Raw genomic sequence first — 12,500 nt, 5'->3', positions numbered from 1 at the left:
CATGCTGAAACAGGAAAGGGCTTTCCCCGAAGTTGGAAGCACAGAGTCGTCTAGAATGTCGTTGTATGCAGGCTGCTCGGACACGGAAACCCATTTCACGAAGCTCCCGACGAACAGTTCTTGTGCTGACGTTGCTTCCAGAGGCGGTTTGGAACTCGGTAGTGAGTGTTGCACCCGAGGACGGACGATTTTTACCTTCTACACGCTTCAGCGCTCGGCGATCCCGTTCTGTGAGCTTGTGTGGCCTACCACTTTGCAGCTGAGCCGTTGTTGCTCCTAGACATTTCCACTTTCCACAATAACAGCCCTTCCAGTTGAACTGGGGGCAGCTCTAACAGGGCAGAAATTTTGACGAACTGATCCTCATCGTCATCCTATGACGGTGCCACGTTGAAAGTCACTGAGCTCTTCAGTAAAGGCCCATTCTACTGCCGATGTTTGTCTATGGAGATTGCATGGCTGTGGGGTCGATTTGATACATCTGTCAGCAACAGATGAGGGTGAAACAGCCAAATCCAATCATTTGAGGGGGTGTCCAGATTCTCTTGCATCTATAGTGGACCTTAGCCGATCCAGAGTTACGTGTGTGTGTGTGTGTGTGTGTGTGTGTGTGTGTGTGTGTGTGTGTGTGTGTGTGTGTGTGTGTGTGTGTGTGTGTGTGTGTGTGTCTGTGTGTGTGTGTGTGTGTGTGTGTGTGTGTCAGTGTGTAACTGTGTGTGTGTGTGTGTGTGTGTGTGTGTGTGTGTGTGTGTGTGTCTGTGTGCCTGTGTGCGTGTGTGCGTGTGTGCGTGTGTGCGTGTGTGTGTCAGTGTGTGTGTGTGTGTAACTGTGTCTAACTGTGTGTGTGTGTGTGTGTGTGTGTGTGTGTATGTGTGTGTGTGTGTGTGTGTGTGTGTGTGTGTGTGTGTGTGTGTGTGTGTGTGTGTGTGTGTGTGTGTGTGTGTGTGTGTGTGTGTGTGTGTGTGTGTGTGTGTGTGGGGTTATGTAGGGGCAGAATAACCCCAGTTCGGGTTCCTGCTTGGTGCTCTTCTTTTGGAGAAGCCGGCCGAGGGGTGAGAGGTGTGTGTGTGGTGTGTGTGAGGGTGAGAGGTGTGTGTGGGGTGCTCAGCTAGATACGGGTTAGCGGTGTGTGTTTGTGATCGTAGAGGTGTGTAAGGGTTTGGGTTTGGGTCCGGTAGATGAACGGCAGTGTGTGTGAGAGGGTGTGCAGGTGTGTGTGTGTGTAGAGGTGTGTGTGATGGTGTGTGTGTGTGAACAGGTGTGTCAGGAGGGTCGGTCAGGTAGACGGTTCTCTCCTGGGCGATGCTGTGCGATCTGTAGAAGTCGACCAATCGGTTGAGAGACGAGAAAGTCTCCTCCCACACACAGTACTGACCCAATCCCTCGAGAACCAGGAAGTGCTCCACCATGTCGCCATAGCTAGAGAGAGAGAGAGAGAGAGAGAGAGAGACAGACAGACAGACAGACAGACAGACAGACAGACAGACAGACAGGAATTAGTTAGTTCTAGAAGTGTCAGAAAATTATGAATGTGGAGGGTACAGATACAGAATAAATCTCCCTGTGGAGGGTACAGCTACAGTATAAATCTCCCTGTGGAGGGTTCAGATACAGTATAAATCTCCCTGTGGAGGGTACAGATACAGTATAAATCTCCCTGTGGAGGGTACAGCTACAGTATAAATCTCCCTGTGGAGGGTACTGCCCCCCCATGACCAGGTCTGGTAATACAGGTAGAGACACTCTGCCTCCCCCCCCCTTGACCAGGTCTGGTAATACAGGTAGAGACACTCTGCCCCCCCCCACCCCCATGACCAGGTCTGGTAATACGGGTAGAGACACTCTGCCCCCCCCCCCATGACCAGGTCTGGTAATACAGGTAGAGACACTCTGCCCCCCCCATGACCAGGTCTGGTAATACAGGTAGAGACACTCTGCCCCCCATGACCAGGTCTGGTAATACAGGTAGTGTGTGTGTGTGTGTGTGTGTGTGTGTGTGTGTGTGTGTGTGTGTGTGTGTGTGTGTGTGTGTGTGTGTGTGTGTGTGTGTGTGTGTGTGTGTGTGTGTGTGTGTGTGTGTGTGTGATAAGGAGTATAATAGAGGAGATATTTTTAGCTTCCGAGTCTCAGATAATGTTTAAATAGAACTCAGACTTTCCTTCGCTGACCCTGACACACACACACACACACACACACACACACACACACACACACACACACACACACACACAGACACACACACACTCTTTCACATACTCTGCTGCTACTCTGTGTATTATCTATCCTGATGTTTAGTCCCTTTACCCTTTACTACATGTATATATTACCTCAACTACCTAGTACAAAATACCTCAACTACCTAGTACAAAATACCTCTACTACCTAGTACATAATACCTCAATCACCTCAACTACCTAGTACATAATACCTCAATCACCTCATTACTACCTAGTACATAATACATCAATCACCTCAACTACCTAGTACATAATACCTCAATAACTCAACTTCCTAGAACACAATACCTCAATCACCTCAACTACCTAGTACATAAGATCTCAATCACCTCAACTACCTAGTACATAATACCTCAATCACCTCAACTGCATAGTACATAATACCACAATCACCTCATTACTACCTAGTACATAATACCTCAATCACCTCAACTACCTGGTACATAATACATCAATCACCTCAACTACCTGGTTCATAATACCTCAATCACCTCAACTACCTGGTACATAATACCTCAATCACCTCAACTACCTGGTAAATAATACCTCAATCACCTCAACTACCTAGTACATAATACATCAATCACCTCAACTACCTAGTACATAATACCTCAACTACCTAGTACATAATACCTCAGTCACCACAACTACCTAGTACATAATACCTCAATCACCTCAACTACCTGGTACATAATACCTCAATCACCTCAACTACCTAGTACACAATACCTCAATCACCTCAACTACCTAGTACATAAGACCTCAATCACCTCAACTACGTAGTACATAATACCTCAATCACCTCAACTACCTAGTACATAATACCTCAATCACCTCAACTACCTGGTACATAATACCTCAATCACCTCAACTACCTGGAACATAATACCTCAATCACCTCATCTACCTAGTACATAATACCTCAATCACCTCAACTACCTAGTACATAATACCTCAATCACCTCAAAATCCCTAGTATATAATACCTCAATCACCTCAACTACCTAGTACATAATACCTCAATCACCTCATTACTACCTAGTACATAATACATCAATCACCTCAACTACCTAGTACATAATACCTCAATAACTCAACTTCCTAGAACACAATACCTCAATCACCTCAACTACCTAGTACATAAGATCTCAATCACCTCAACTACCTAGTACATAATACCTCAATCACCTCAACTGCATAGTACATAATACCACAATCACCTCATTACTACCTAGTACATAATACCTCAATCACCTCAACTACCTGGTACATAATACCTCAATCACCTCAACTACCTGGTTCATAATACCTCAATCACCTCAACTACCTGGTACATAATACCTCAATCACCTCAACTACCTGGTAAATAATACCTCAATCACCTCAACTACCTAGTACATAATACATCAATCACCTCAACTACCTAGTACATAATACCTCAATCACCTCAAAATCCCTAGTATATAATACCTCAATCACCTCAACTACCTAGTACATAATACCTCAATCACCTCATTACTACCTAGTACATAATACCTCAATCACCTCAACTACCTAGTACATAATACCTCAACTACCTAGTACATAATACCTCAGTCACCACAACTACCTAGTACATAATACCTCAATCACCTCAACTACCTGGTACATAATACCTCAATCACCTCAACTACCTAGTACACAATACCTCAATCACCTCAACTACCTAGTACATAAGACCTCAATCACATCAACTACGTAGTACATAATACCTCAATCACCTCAACTACCTAGTACATAATACCTCAATCACCTCAACTACCTGGTACATAATACCTCAATCACCTCAACTACCTGGAACATAATACCTCAATCACCTCATCTACCTAGTACATAATACCTCAATCACCTCAACTACCTAGTACATAATACCTCAATCACCTCAACTACCTGGTTCATAATACCTCAATCACCTCAACTACCTGGTTCATAATACCTCAATCACCTCAACTACCTGGTACATAATACCTCAATCACCTCAACTACCTGGTAAATAATACCTCAATCACCTCAACTACCTAGTACATAATACATCAATCACCTCAACTTCCTAGTACATAATACCTCAATCACCTCAAAATCCCTAGTATATAATACCTCAATCACCTCAACTACCTAGTACATAATACCTCAATCACCTCATTACTACCTAGTACATAATACCTCAATCACCTCAACTACCTAGTACACAATACCTCAATCACCTCAACTACCTAGTACATAAGATCTCAATCACCTCAACTACCTAGTACATAATACCTCAATCACCTCAACTGCATAGTACATAATACCACAATCACCTCATTACTACCTAGTACATAATACCTCAATCACCTCAACTACCTGGTACATAATACATCAATCACCTCAACTACCTGGTTCATAATACCTCAATCACCTCAACTACCTGGTACATAATACCTCAATCACCTCAACTACCTGGTAAATAATACCTCAATCACCTCAACTACCTAGTACATAATACATCAATCACCTCAACTACCTAGTACATAATACCTCAACTACCTAGTACATAATACCTCAGTCACCACAACTACCTAGTACATAATACCTCAATCACCTCAACTACCTGGTACATAATACCTCAATCACCTCAACTACCTAGTACACAATACCTCAATCACCTCAACTACCTAGTACATAAGACCTCAATCACCTCAACTACGTAGTACATAATACCTCAATCACCTCAACTACCTAGTACATAATACCTCAATCACCTCAACTACCTGGTACATAATACCTCAATCACCTCAACTACCTGGAACATAATACCTCAATCACCTCATCTACCTAGTACATAATACCTCAATCACCTCAACTACCTAGTACATAATACCTCAATCACCTCAAAATCCCTAGTATATAATACCTCAATCACCTCAACTACCTAGTACATAATACCTCAATCACCTCATTACTACCTAGTACATAATACATCAATCACCTCAACTACCTAGTACATAATACCTCAATAACTCAACTTCCTAGAACACAATACCTCAATCACCTCAACTACCTAGTACATAAGATCTCAATCACCTCAACTACCTAGTACATAATACCTCAATCACCTCAACTGCATAGTACATAATACCACAATCACCTCATTACTACCTAGTACATAATACCTCAATCACCTCAACTACCTGGTACATAATACCTCAATCACCTCAACTACCTGGTTCATAATACCTCAATCACCTCAACTACCTGGTACATAATACCTCAATCACCTCAACTACCTGGTAAATAATACCTCAATCACCTCAACTACCTAGTACATAATACATCAATCACCTCAACTACCTAGTACATAATACCTCAATCACCTCAAAATCCCTAGTATATAATACCTCAATCACCTCAACTACCTAGTACATAATACCTCAATCACCTCATTACTACCTAGTACATAATACCTCAATCACCTCAACTACCTAGTACATAATACCTCAACTACCTAGTACATAATACCTCAGTCACCACAACTACCTAGTACATAATACCTCAATCACCTCAACTACCTGGTACATAATACCTCAATCACCTCAACTACCTAGTACACAATACCTCAATCACCTCAACTACCTAGTACATAAGACCTCAATCACATCAACTACGTAGTACATAATACCTCAATCACCTCAACTACCTAGTACATAATACCTCAATCACCTCAACTACCTGGTACATAATACCTCAATCACCTCAACTACCTGGAACATAATACCTCAATCACCTCATCTACCTAGTACATAATACCTCAATCACCTCAACTACCTAGTACATAATACCTCAATCACCTCAACTACCTGGTTCATAATACCTCAATCACCTCAACTACCTGGTTCATAATACCTCAATCACCTCAACTACCTGGTACATAATACCTCAATCACCTCAACTACCTGGTAAATAATACCTCAATCACCTCAACTACCTAGTACATAATACATCAATCACCTCAACTTCCTAGTACATAATACCTCAATCACCTCAAAATCCCTAGTATATAATACCTCAATCACCTCAACTACCTAGTACATAATACCTCAATCACCTCATTACTACCTAGTACATAATACCTCAATCACCTCAACTACCTAGTACACAATACCTCAATCACCTCAACTACCTAGTACATAAGATCTCAATCACCTCAACTACCTAGTACATAATACCTCAATCACCTCAACTGCATAGTACATAATAACACAATCACCTCATTACTACCTAGTACATAATACCTCAATCACCTCAACTACCTGGTACATAATACCTCAATCACCTCAACTACCTAGTACATAATACATCAATCACCTCAACTACCTAGTACATAATACCTCAATCACCTCAACTACCTAGTACATAATACCTTTACTACCTAGTACATAATACCTCAGTCACCACAACTACCTTGTAAATAATACCTCAATCACCTCAACTACCTGGTACATAATACCTCAATCACCTCAACTACCTAGTACACAATAGCTCAAACACCTCAACTACCTAGTACATAAGACCTCAATCACCTCAACTACGTAGTATATAATACCTCAATCACCTCAACTACATAGTACATAATACCACAATCACCTAATTACTACCTAGTATATAATACCTCAATCACGTCAACTACCTGGAACATAATACCTCAATCACCTCAACTACCTAGTACATAATACATCAATCACCTCAACTACCTAGTACATAATACCTCAATCACCTCAACTACCTGGTACATAATACCTCAATCACCTATAACTACCTGGAACATAATACCTCAATCACCTCAACTACCTAGTACATAATACCTCAATCAACTCAACTACCTGGTACATAAGACCTCAATCACCTCAAAATACCTAGTATATAATACCTCAATCACCACAACTACCTGGTACATAATACCTCAATCACCTCAACTACCTGGTACATAATACCTCAATCACCTCAACTACCTGGTATATAATACCTCAATCACCTCAACTACCTAGTACATAATACATCAATCACCTCAACTACCTAGTACATAATACCTCAATCACCTCAAAATCCCTGGTATATAATACCTCAATCACCTCAACTACCTAGAACATAATACCTCAATCACCTCATACTACCTAGTACATAATACCTCAATCACCTCAACTACCTGGTACATAATACCTCAATCAACTCAAATTCCTAGAACACAATACCTCAATCACCTCAACTACCTGGTACATAAGACCTCAATCACCTCAACTACCTGGTACATAATACCTCAATCACCTCAACTGCATAGTACATAATACCACAATCACCTCATTACTACCTAGTACATAATACCTCAATCACCTCAACTACCTAGTACATAATACCTCAATCACCTCAACTACCTGGTACATAATATCTCAATCACCTCAACTACCTGGTATATAATACCTCAATCACCTCAACTACCTGGAACATAATACCTCAATCACCTCATCTACCTAGTACATAATACCTCAATCACCTCAACTACCTAGTACATAATACATCAATCAACTCAACTACCTGGTTCATAATACCTCAATCACCTCAACTACCGGGTACATAATACCTCAATCACCTCAACTACCTGGTAAATAATACCTCAATCACCTCAACTACCTAGTCCATAATACATCAATCACCTCAACTACCTAGTACATAATACCTCAATCACCTCAAAATCCCTAGTATATAATACCTCAATCACCTCAACTACCTAGTACATAATACCTCAATCACCTCATTACTACCTAGTACATAATACCTCAATCACCTCAACTACCTAGTACATAATACCTCAATAACTCAACTTCCTAGAACACAATACCTCAATCACCTCAACTACCTAGTACATAAGATCTCAATCACCTCAACTACCTAGTACATAATACCTCAATCACCTCAACTGCATAGTATATAATACCACAATCACCTCATTACTACCTAGTACATAATAGCTCAATCACCTCAACTACCTGGAACATAATACCTCAATCACCTCAACTACCTAGTACATAATACATCAATCACCTCAACTACCTAGTACGTAATACCTCAATCACCTCAACTACCTGGAACATAATACCTCAATCACCTCAACTACCTAGTACATAATACATCAATCACCTCAACTACCTAGTACGTAATACCTCAATCACCTCAACTACCTGGTACATAATACCTCAATCACCTCATTACTACCTAGTACATAATACCTCAATCACCTCAACTACCTAGTACACAATACCTCAATCACCTCAACTGCATAGTACATAATACCACAATCACCTCATTACTACCTAGTACATAATACCTCAACTACCTAGTACATAATACCTCAGTCACCACAACTACCTAGTACATAATACCTCAATCACCTCAACTACCTGGTACATAATACCTCAATCACCTCAACTACCTAGTACACAATACCTCAATCACCTCAACTACCTAGTACATAAGACCTCAATCACCTCAACTACGTAGTACATAATACCTCAATCACCTCAACTACATAGTACATAATACCACAATCACCTAATTACTACCTATTATATAATACCTCAATCACCTCAACTACCTGGAACATAATACCTCAATCACCTCAACTACCTAGTACATAATACATCAATCACCTCAACTACCTAGTACGTAATACCTCAATCACCTCAACTACCTGGTACATAATACCTCAATCACCTCATTACTACCTAGTACATAAAACCTCAATCACCTCAACTACCTATTACATAATTCCTCAATCACCTCAACTACCTAGTACATAATACCTCAATCACCTTAACTACCTAGTATTAATACCTCAATCACCTCAACTACCTAGTACATAATACCCCAATCACCTCAACTACCTGGTACATAATACCTCAATCACCTCAACTACCTGGTATATAATACCTCAATCACCTCAACTACCTGGTTCATAATACCTCAATCACCTCAACTACCTGGTACATAATACCTCAATCACCTCAACTACCTGGTAAATAATACCTCAATCACCTCAACTACCTAGTACATAATACATTACATTACATTTAAGTCATTTAGCAGACGCTCTTAACCAGAGCGACTTACAAATTGGTGCATTCACCTTATGATATCCAGTGGAACAACCACTTTACAATAGTGCATCTAAATCTTTTAAGGGGGGGGTTAGAAGGATTACTTTATCCTATCCTAGGTATTCCTTAAAGAGGTGGGGTTTCAGGTGTCTCCGGAAGGTGGTGATTGACTCCGCTGTCCTGGCGTCGTGAGGGAGCATGTTCCACCATTGGGGTGCCAGAGCAGCGAACAGTTTTGACTTTGCTGAGCGGGAACTGTGCTTCCTCAGAGGTAGGGGGGCCAGCAGGCCAGAGGTGGATGAACGCAGTGCCCTTGTTTGGGTGTAAGGCCTGATCAGAGCCTGAAGGTATGGAGGTGCCGTTCCCTTCACAGCTCCGTATGCAATCACCATGGTCTTGTAGCGGATGCGAGCTTCAGCTGGAAGCCAGTGGAGAGAGCGGAGGAGCAGGGTGACGTGAGAGAACTTGGGAAGGTTGAACACCAGACGGGCTGCGGCGTTCTGGATGAGTTGTAGGGGTTTAACCTGTTAGGGCTAGGGGGGCAGCATTTGCACGTCTGGATAACATTTTTTACCCGATTTAATCTGGTTACTAATCCTACCCAGTAACTAGAATATGCATATACTTATTATATATGGATAGAAAACACTCTAAAGTTTCTAAAACTGTTTGAATGGTGTCTGTGAGTATAACAGAACTCATTTGGCAGGCAAAACCCTGAGACATTTTCTGACAGGAAGTGGATACCTGATGTGTTGTATTACCTTTAAACCTATCCCATTGAAAAACACAGGGGCTGAGGAATATTTTGGCACTTCCTATTGCTTCCACTAGATGTCACCAGCCTTTACAAAGTGTTTTGAGTCTTCTGGAGGGAGATCTGACCGAACAAGAGCCATGGAACGATGATGTCCCATTAGACACCTGGCGCGCGAGTTCATGTTGGGTACCCTCGTTCCAATACGTTATAAAAGAGTATGCATTCGTCCACCTTGAATATTATTCATGTTCTGGTTAAAAAGGCCCTAATGATTTAAGCTATACAACGTTTGACATGTTTGAACGAACGTAAATATATTTTTTTCCCCTCGTTCATGACGAGAAGTCCGGCTGGCTTACATCATGTGCTAACAAGACGGAGATTTTTGGACATAAATGATGAGCTTTTTTGAACAAAACTACATTCGTTATGGACCTGTGATACCTGGAAGTGACATCTGATGAAGAGAATCAAAGGTAATGGATTATTTACATAGTATTTTCGATTTTAGATCTCCCCAACATGACGTCTTGTCTGTATCGCAACGCGTATTTTTCTGGGCGCAGTGCTCAGATTATTGCAAAGTGTGATTTCCCAGTAAGGTTATTTTTAAATCTGGCAAGTTGATTGCGTTCAAGAGATGTAAATCTATAATTCTTTAAATGACAATATAATATTTTACCAATGTTTTCTAATTTTAATTATTTAATTTGTGACGCTGACTTGACTGCCGGTTATTGGAGGGAAACGATTTCCTCAACATCAATGCCATAGTAAAACGCTGTTTTTGGATATAAATATGAACTTGATAGAACTAAAAATGCATGCATTGTCTAACATAATGTCCTAGGAGTGTCATCTGATGGAGATTGTAAAAGGTTAGTGCATCATTTTAGCTGGTTTTATGGTTTTGGTGACCCTGTCTTTGAATTGACAAAACATTACACACAACTCTTGTAAATGTACTGTCCTAACATACTCTAAATTTATGCTTTCGCCGTAAAACCTTTTTGAAATCGTAAAACGTGGTTAGATTAAGGAGATGTTTATCTTTCAAAGGGTGTAAAATAGTTGTATGTTTGAAAAATTTGAATTTTGACATTTATTTGGATTCAAATTTGCCGCTCTTGAAATGCACCTGCTGTTGATGGAGTGCACCACGGGTGGCACGCTAGCATCCCACCTAGCCCATAGAGGTTAATGGCACAGGCAAGGAGCCCAGCCAACAGCGAGTTGCAGTAATCCAGACGGGAGATGACAAGTGCCTGGATTAGGACCTGCGCCGCTTCCTGTGTGATGCAGGGTCGTACACTGCAAATGTTGTAGAGCATGAACCTACAGGATCGGGTCACCGCCTTGATGTTAGTGGAGAACGACAGGGTGTTGTCCAGGATCACACCAAGGTTCTTAGCACTCTGGGAGGAGGGGACAAGGGAGTTGTCAAGCGTGATGGCGAGATAATACATCAATCACCTCAACTACCTAGTACATAATACCTCAATCACCTCAAAATCCCTAGTATATAATACCTCAATCACCTCAACTACCTAGTACATAATACCTCAATCACCTCATTACTACCTAGTACATAATACCTCAATCACCTCAACTACCTAGTACATAATACCTCAATAACTCAACTTCCTAGAACACAATACCTCAATCACCTCAACTACCTAGTACATAAGATCTCAATCACCTCAACTACCTAGTACATAATACCTCAATCACCTCAACTGCATAGTACATAATACCACAATCACCTCATTACTACCTAGTACATAATACCTCAATCACCTCAACTACCTGGTACATAATACCTCAATCACCTCAACTACCTAGTACATAATACATCAATCACCTCAACTACCTAGTACATAATACCTCAATCACCTCAACTACCTAGTACATAATACCTCAATCACCTCAACTACCTAGTACATAATACCTCAATCACCTCAACCACCTAGTACATAATACCTCAATCACCTCAACTACCTAGTACATAATACCACAATCACCTCATTACTACCTAGTACATAATACCTCAATCACCTCAACTACCTGGTACATAATACCTCAATCACCTCAACTACCTAGTACATAATACCTCAATCACCTCAACTACCTAGTACATAATACCTCAATCACCTCAACTACCTTGTACATAATACCTCAATCACCTCAACTACCTGGTACATAATACCTCAATCACCTCATTACTACCTAGTACATTCTACCTCAATCACCTCAACTACCTAGTACATAATACCTCAATCACCTCAACTACCTAGTACATAATACCTCAATCACCTCAACTACCTAGTACATAATACC

The 12,500-nt window shown here is 40.9% G+C and overlaps 1 protein-coding gene across 1 annotated transcript in view; it reads right to left on the bottom strand.

The window, feature by feature from the left end:
- Positions 1-891: 891 nt before the first annotated feature.
- The window catches only part of LOC106592541 (GRB2-related adapter protein-like), a 20,809-nt gene continuing 9,200 nt past the window's right edge, over positions 892-12,500 (bottom strand). Inside the window, exon 4 of the mRNA XM_045692081.1 lies at positions 892-1,419. Within this exon, the coding sequence (XP_045548037.1) occupies positions 981-1,419 (439 nt within the window). The 3' untranslated portion in view covers positions 892-980. The remainder of the gene's footprint in view (positions 1,420-12,500) is intronic.

This window comes from Salmo salar, chromosome ssa12 (assembly GCF_905237065.1).
Source record: "Salmo salar chromosome ssa12, Ssal_v3.1, whole genome shotgun sequence".
Classification (NCBI taxonomy): domain Eukaryota; kingdom Metazoa; phylum Chordata; class Actinopteri; order Salmoniformes; family Salmonidae; genus Salmo; species Salmo salar.
Note: the sequence above shows the minus strand (reverse complement) of the source record. Positions and strands in the feature narration are given on the sequence as shown.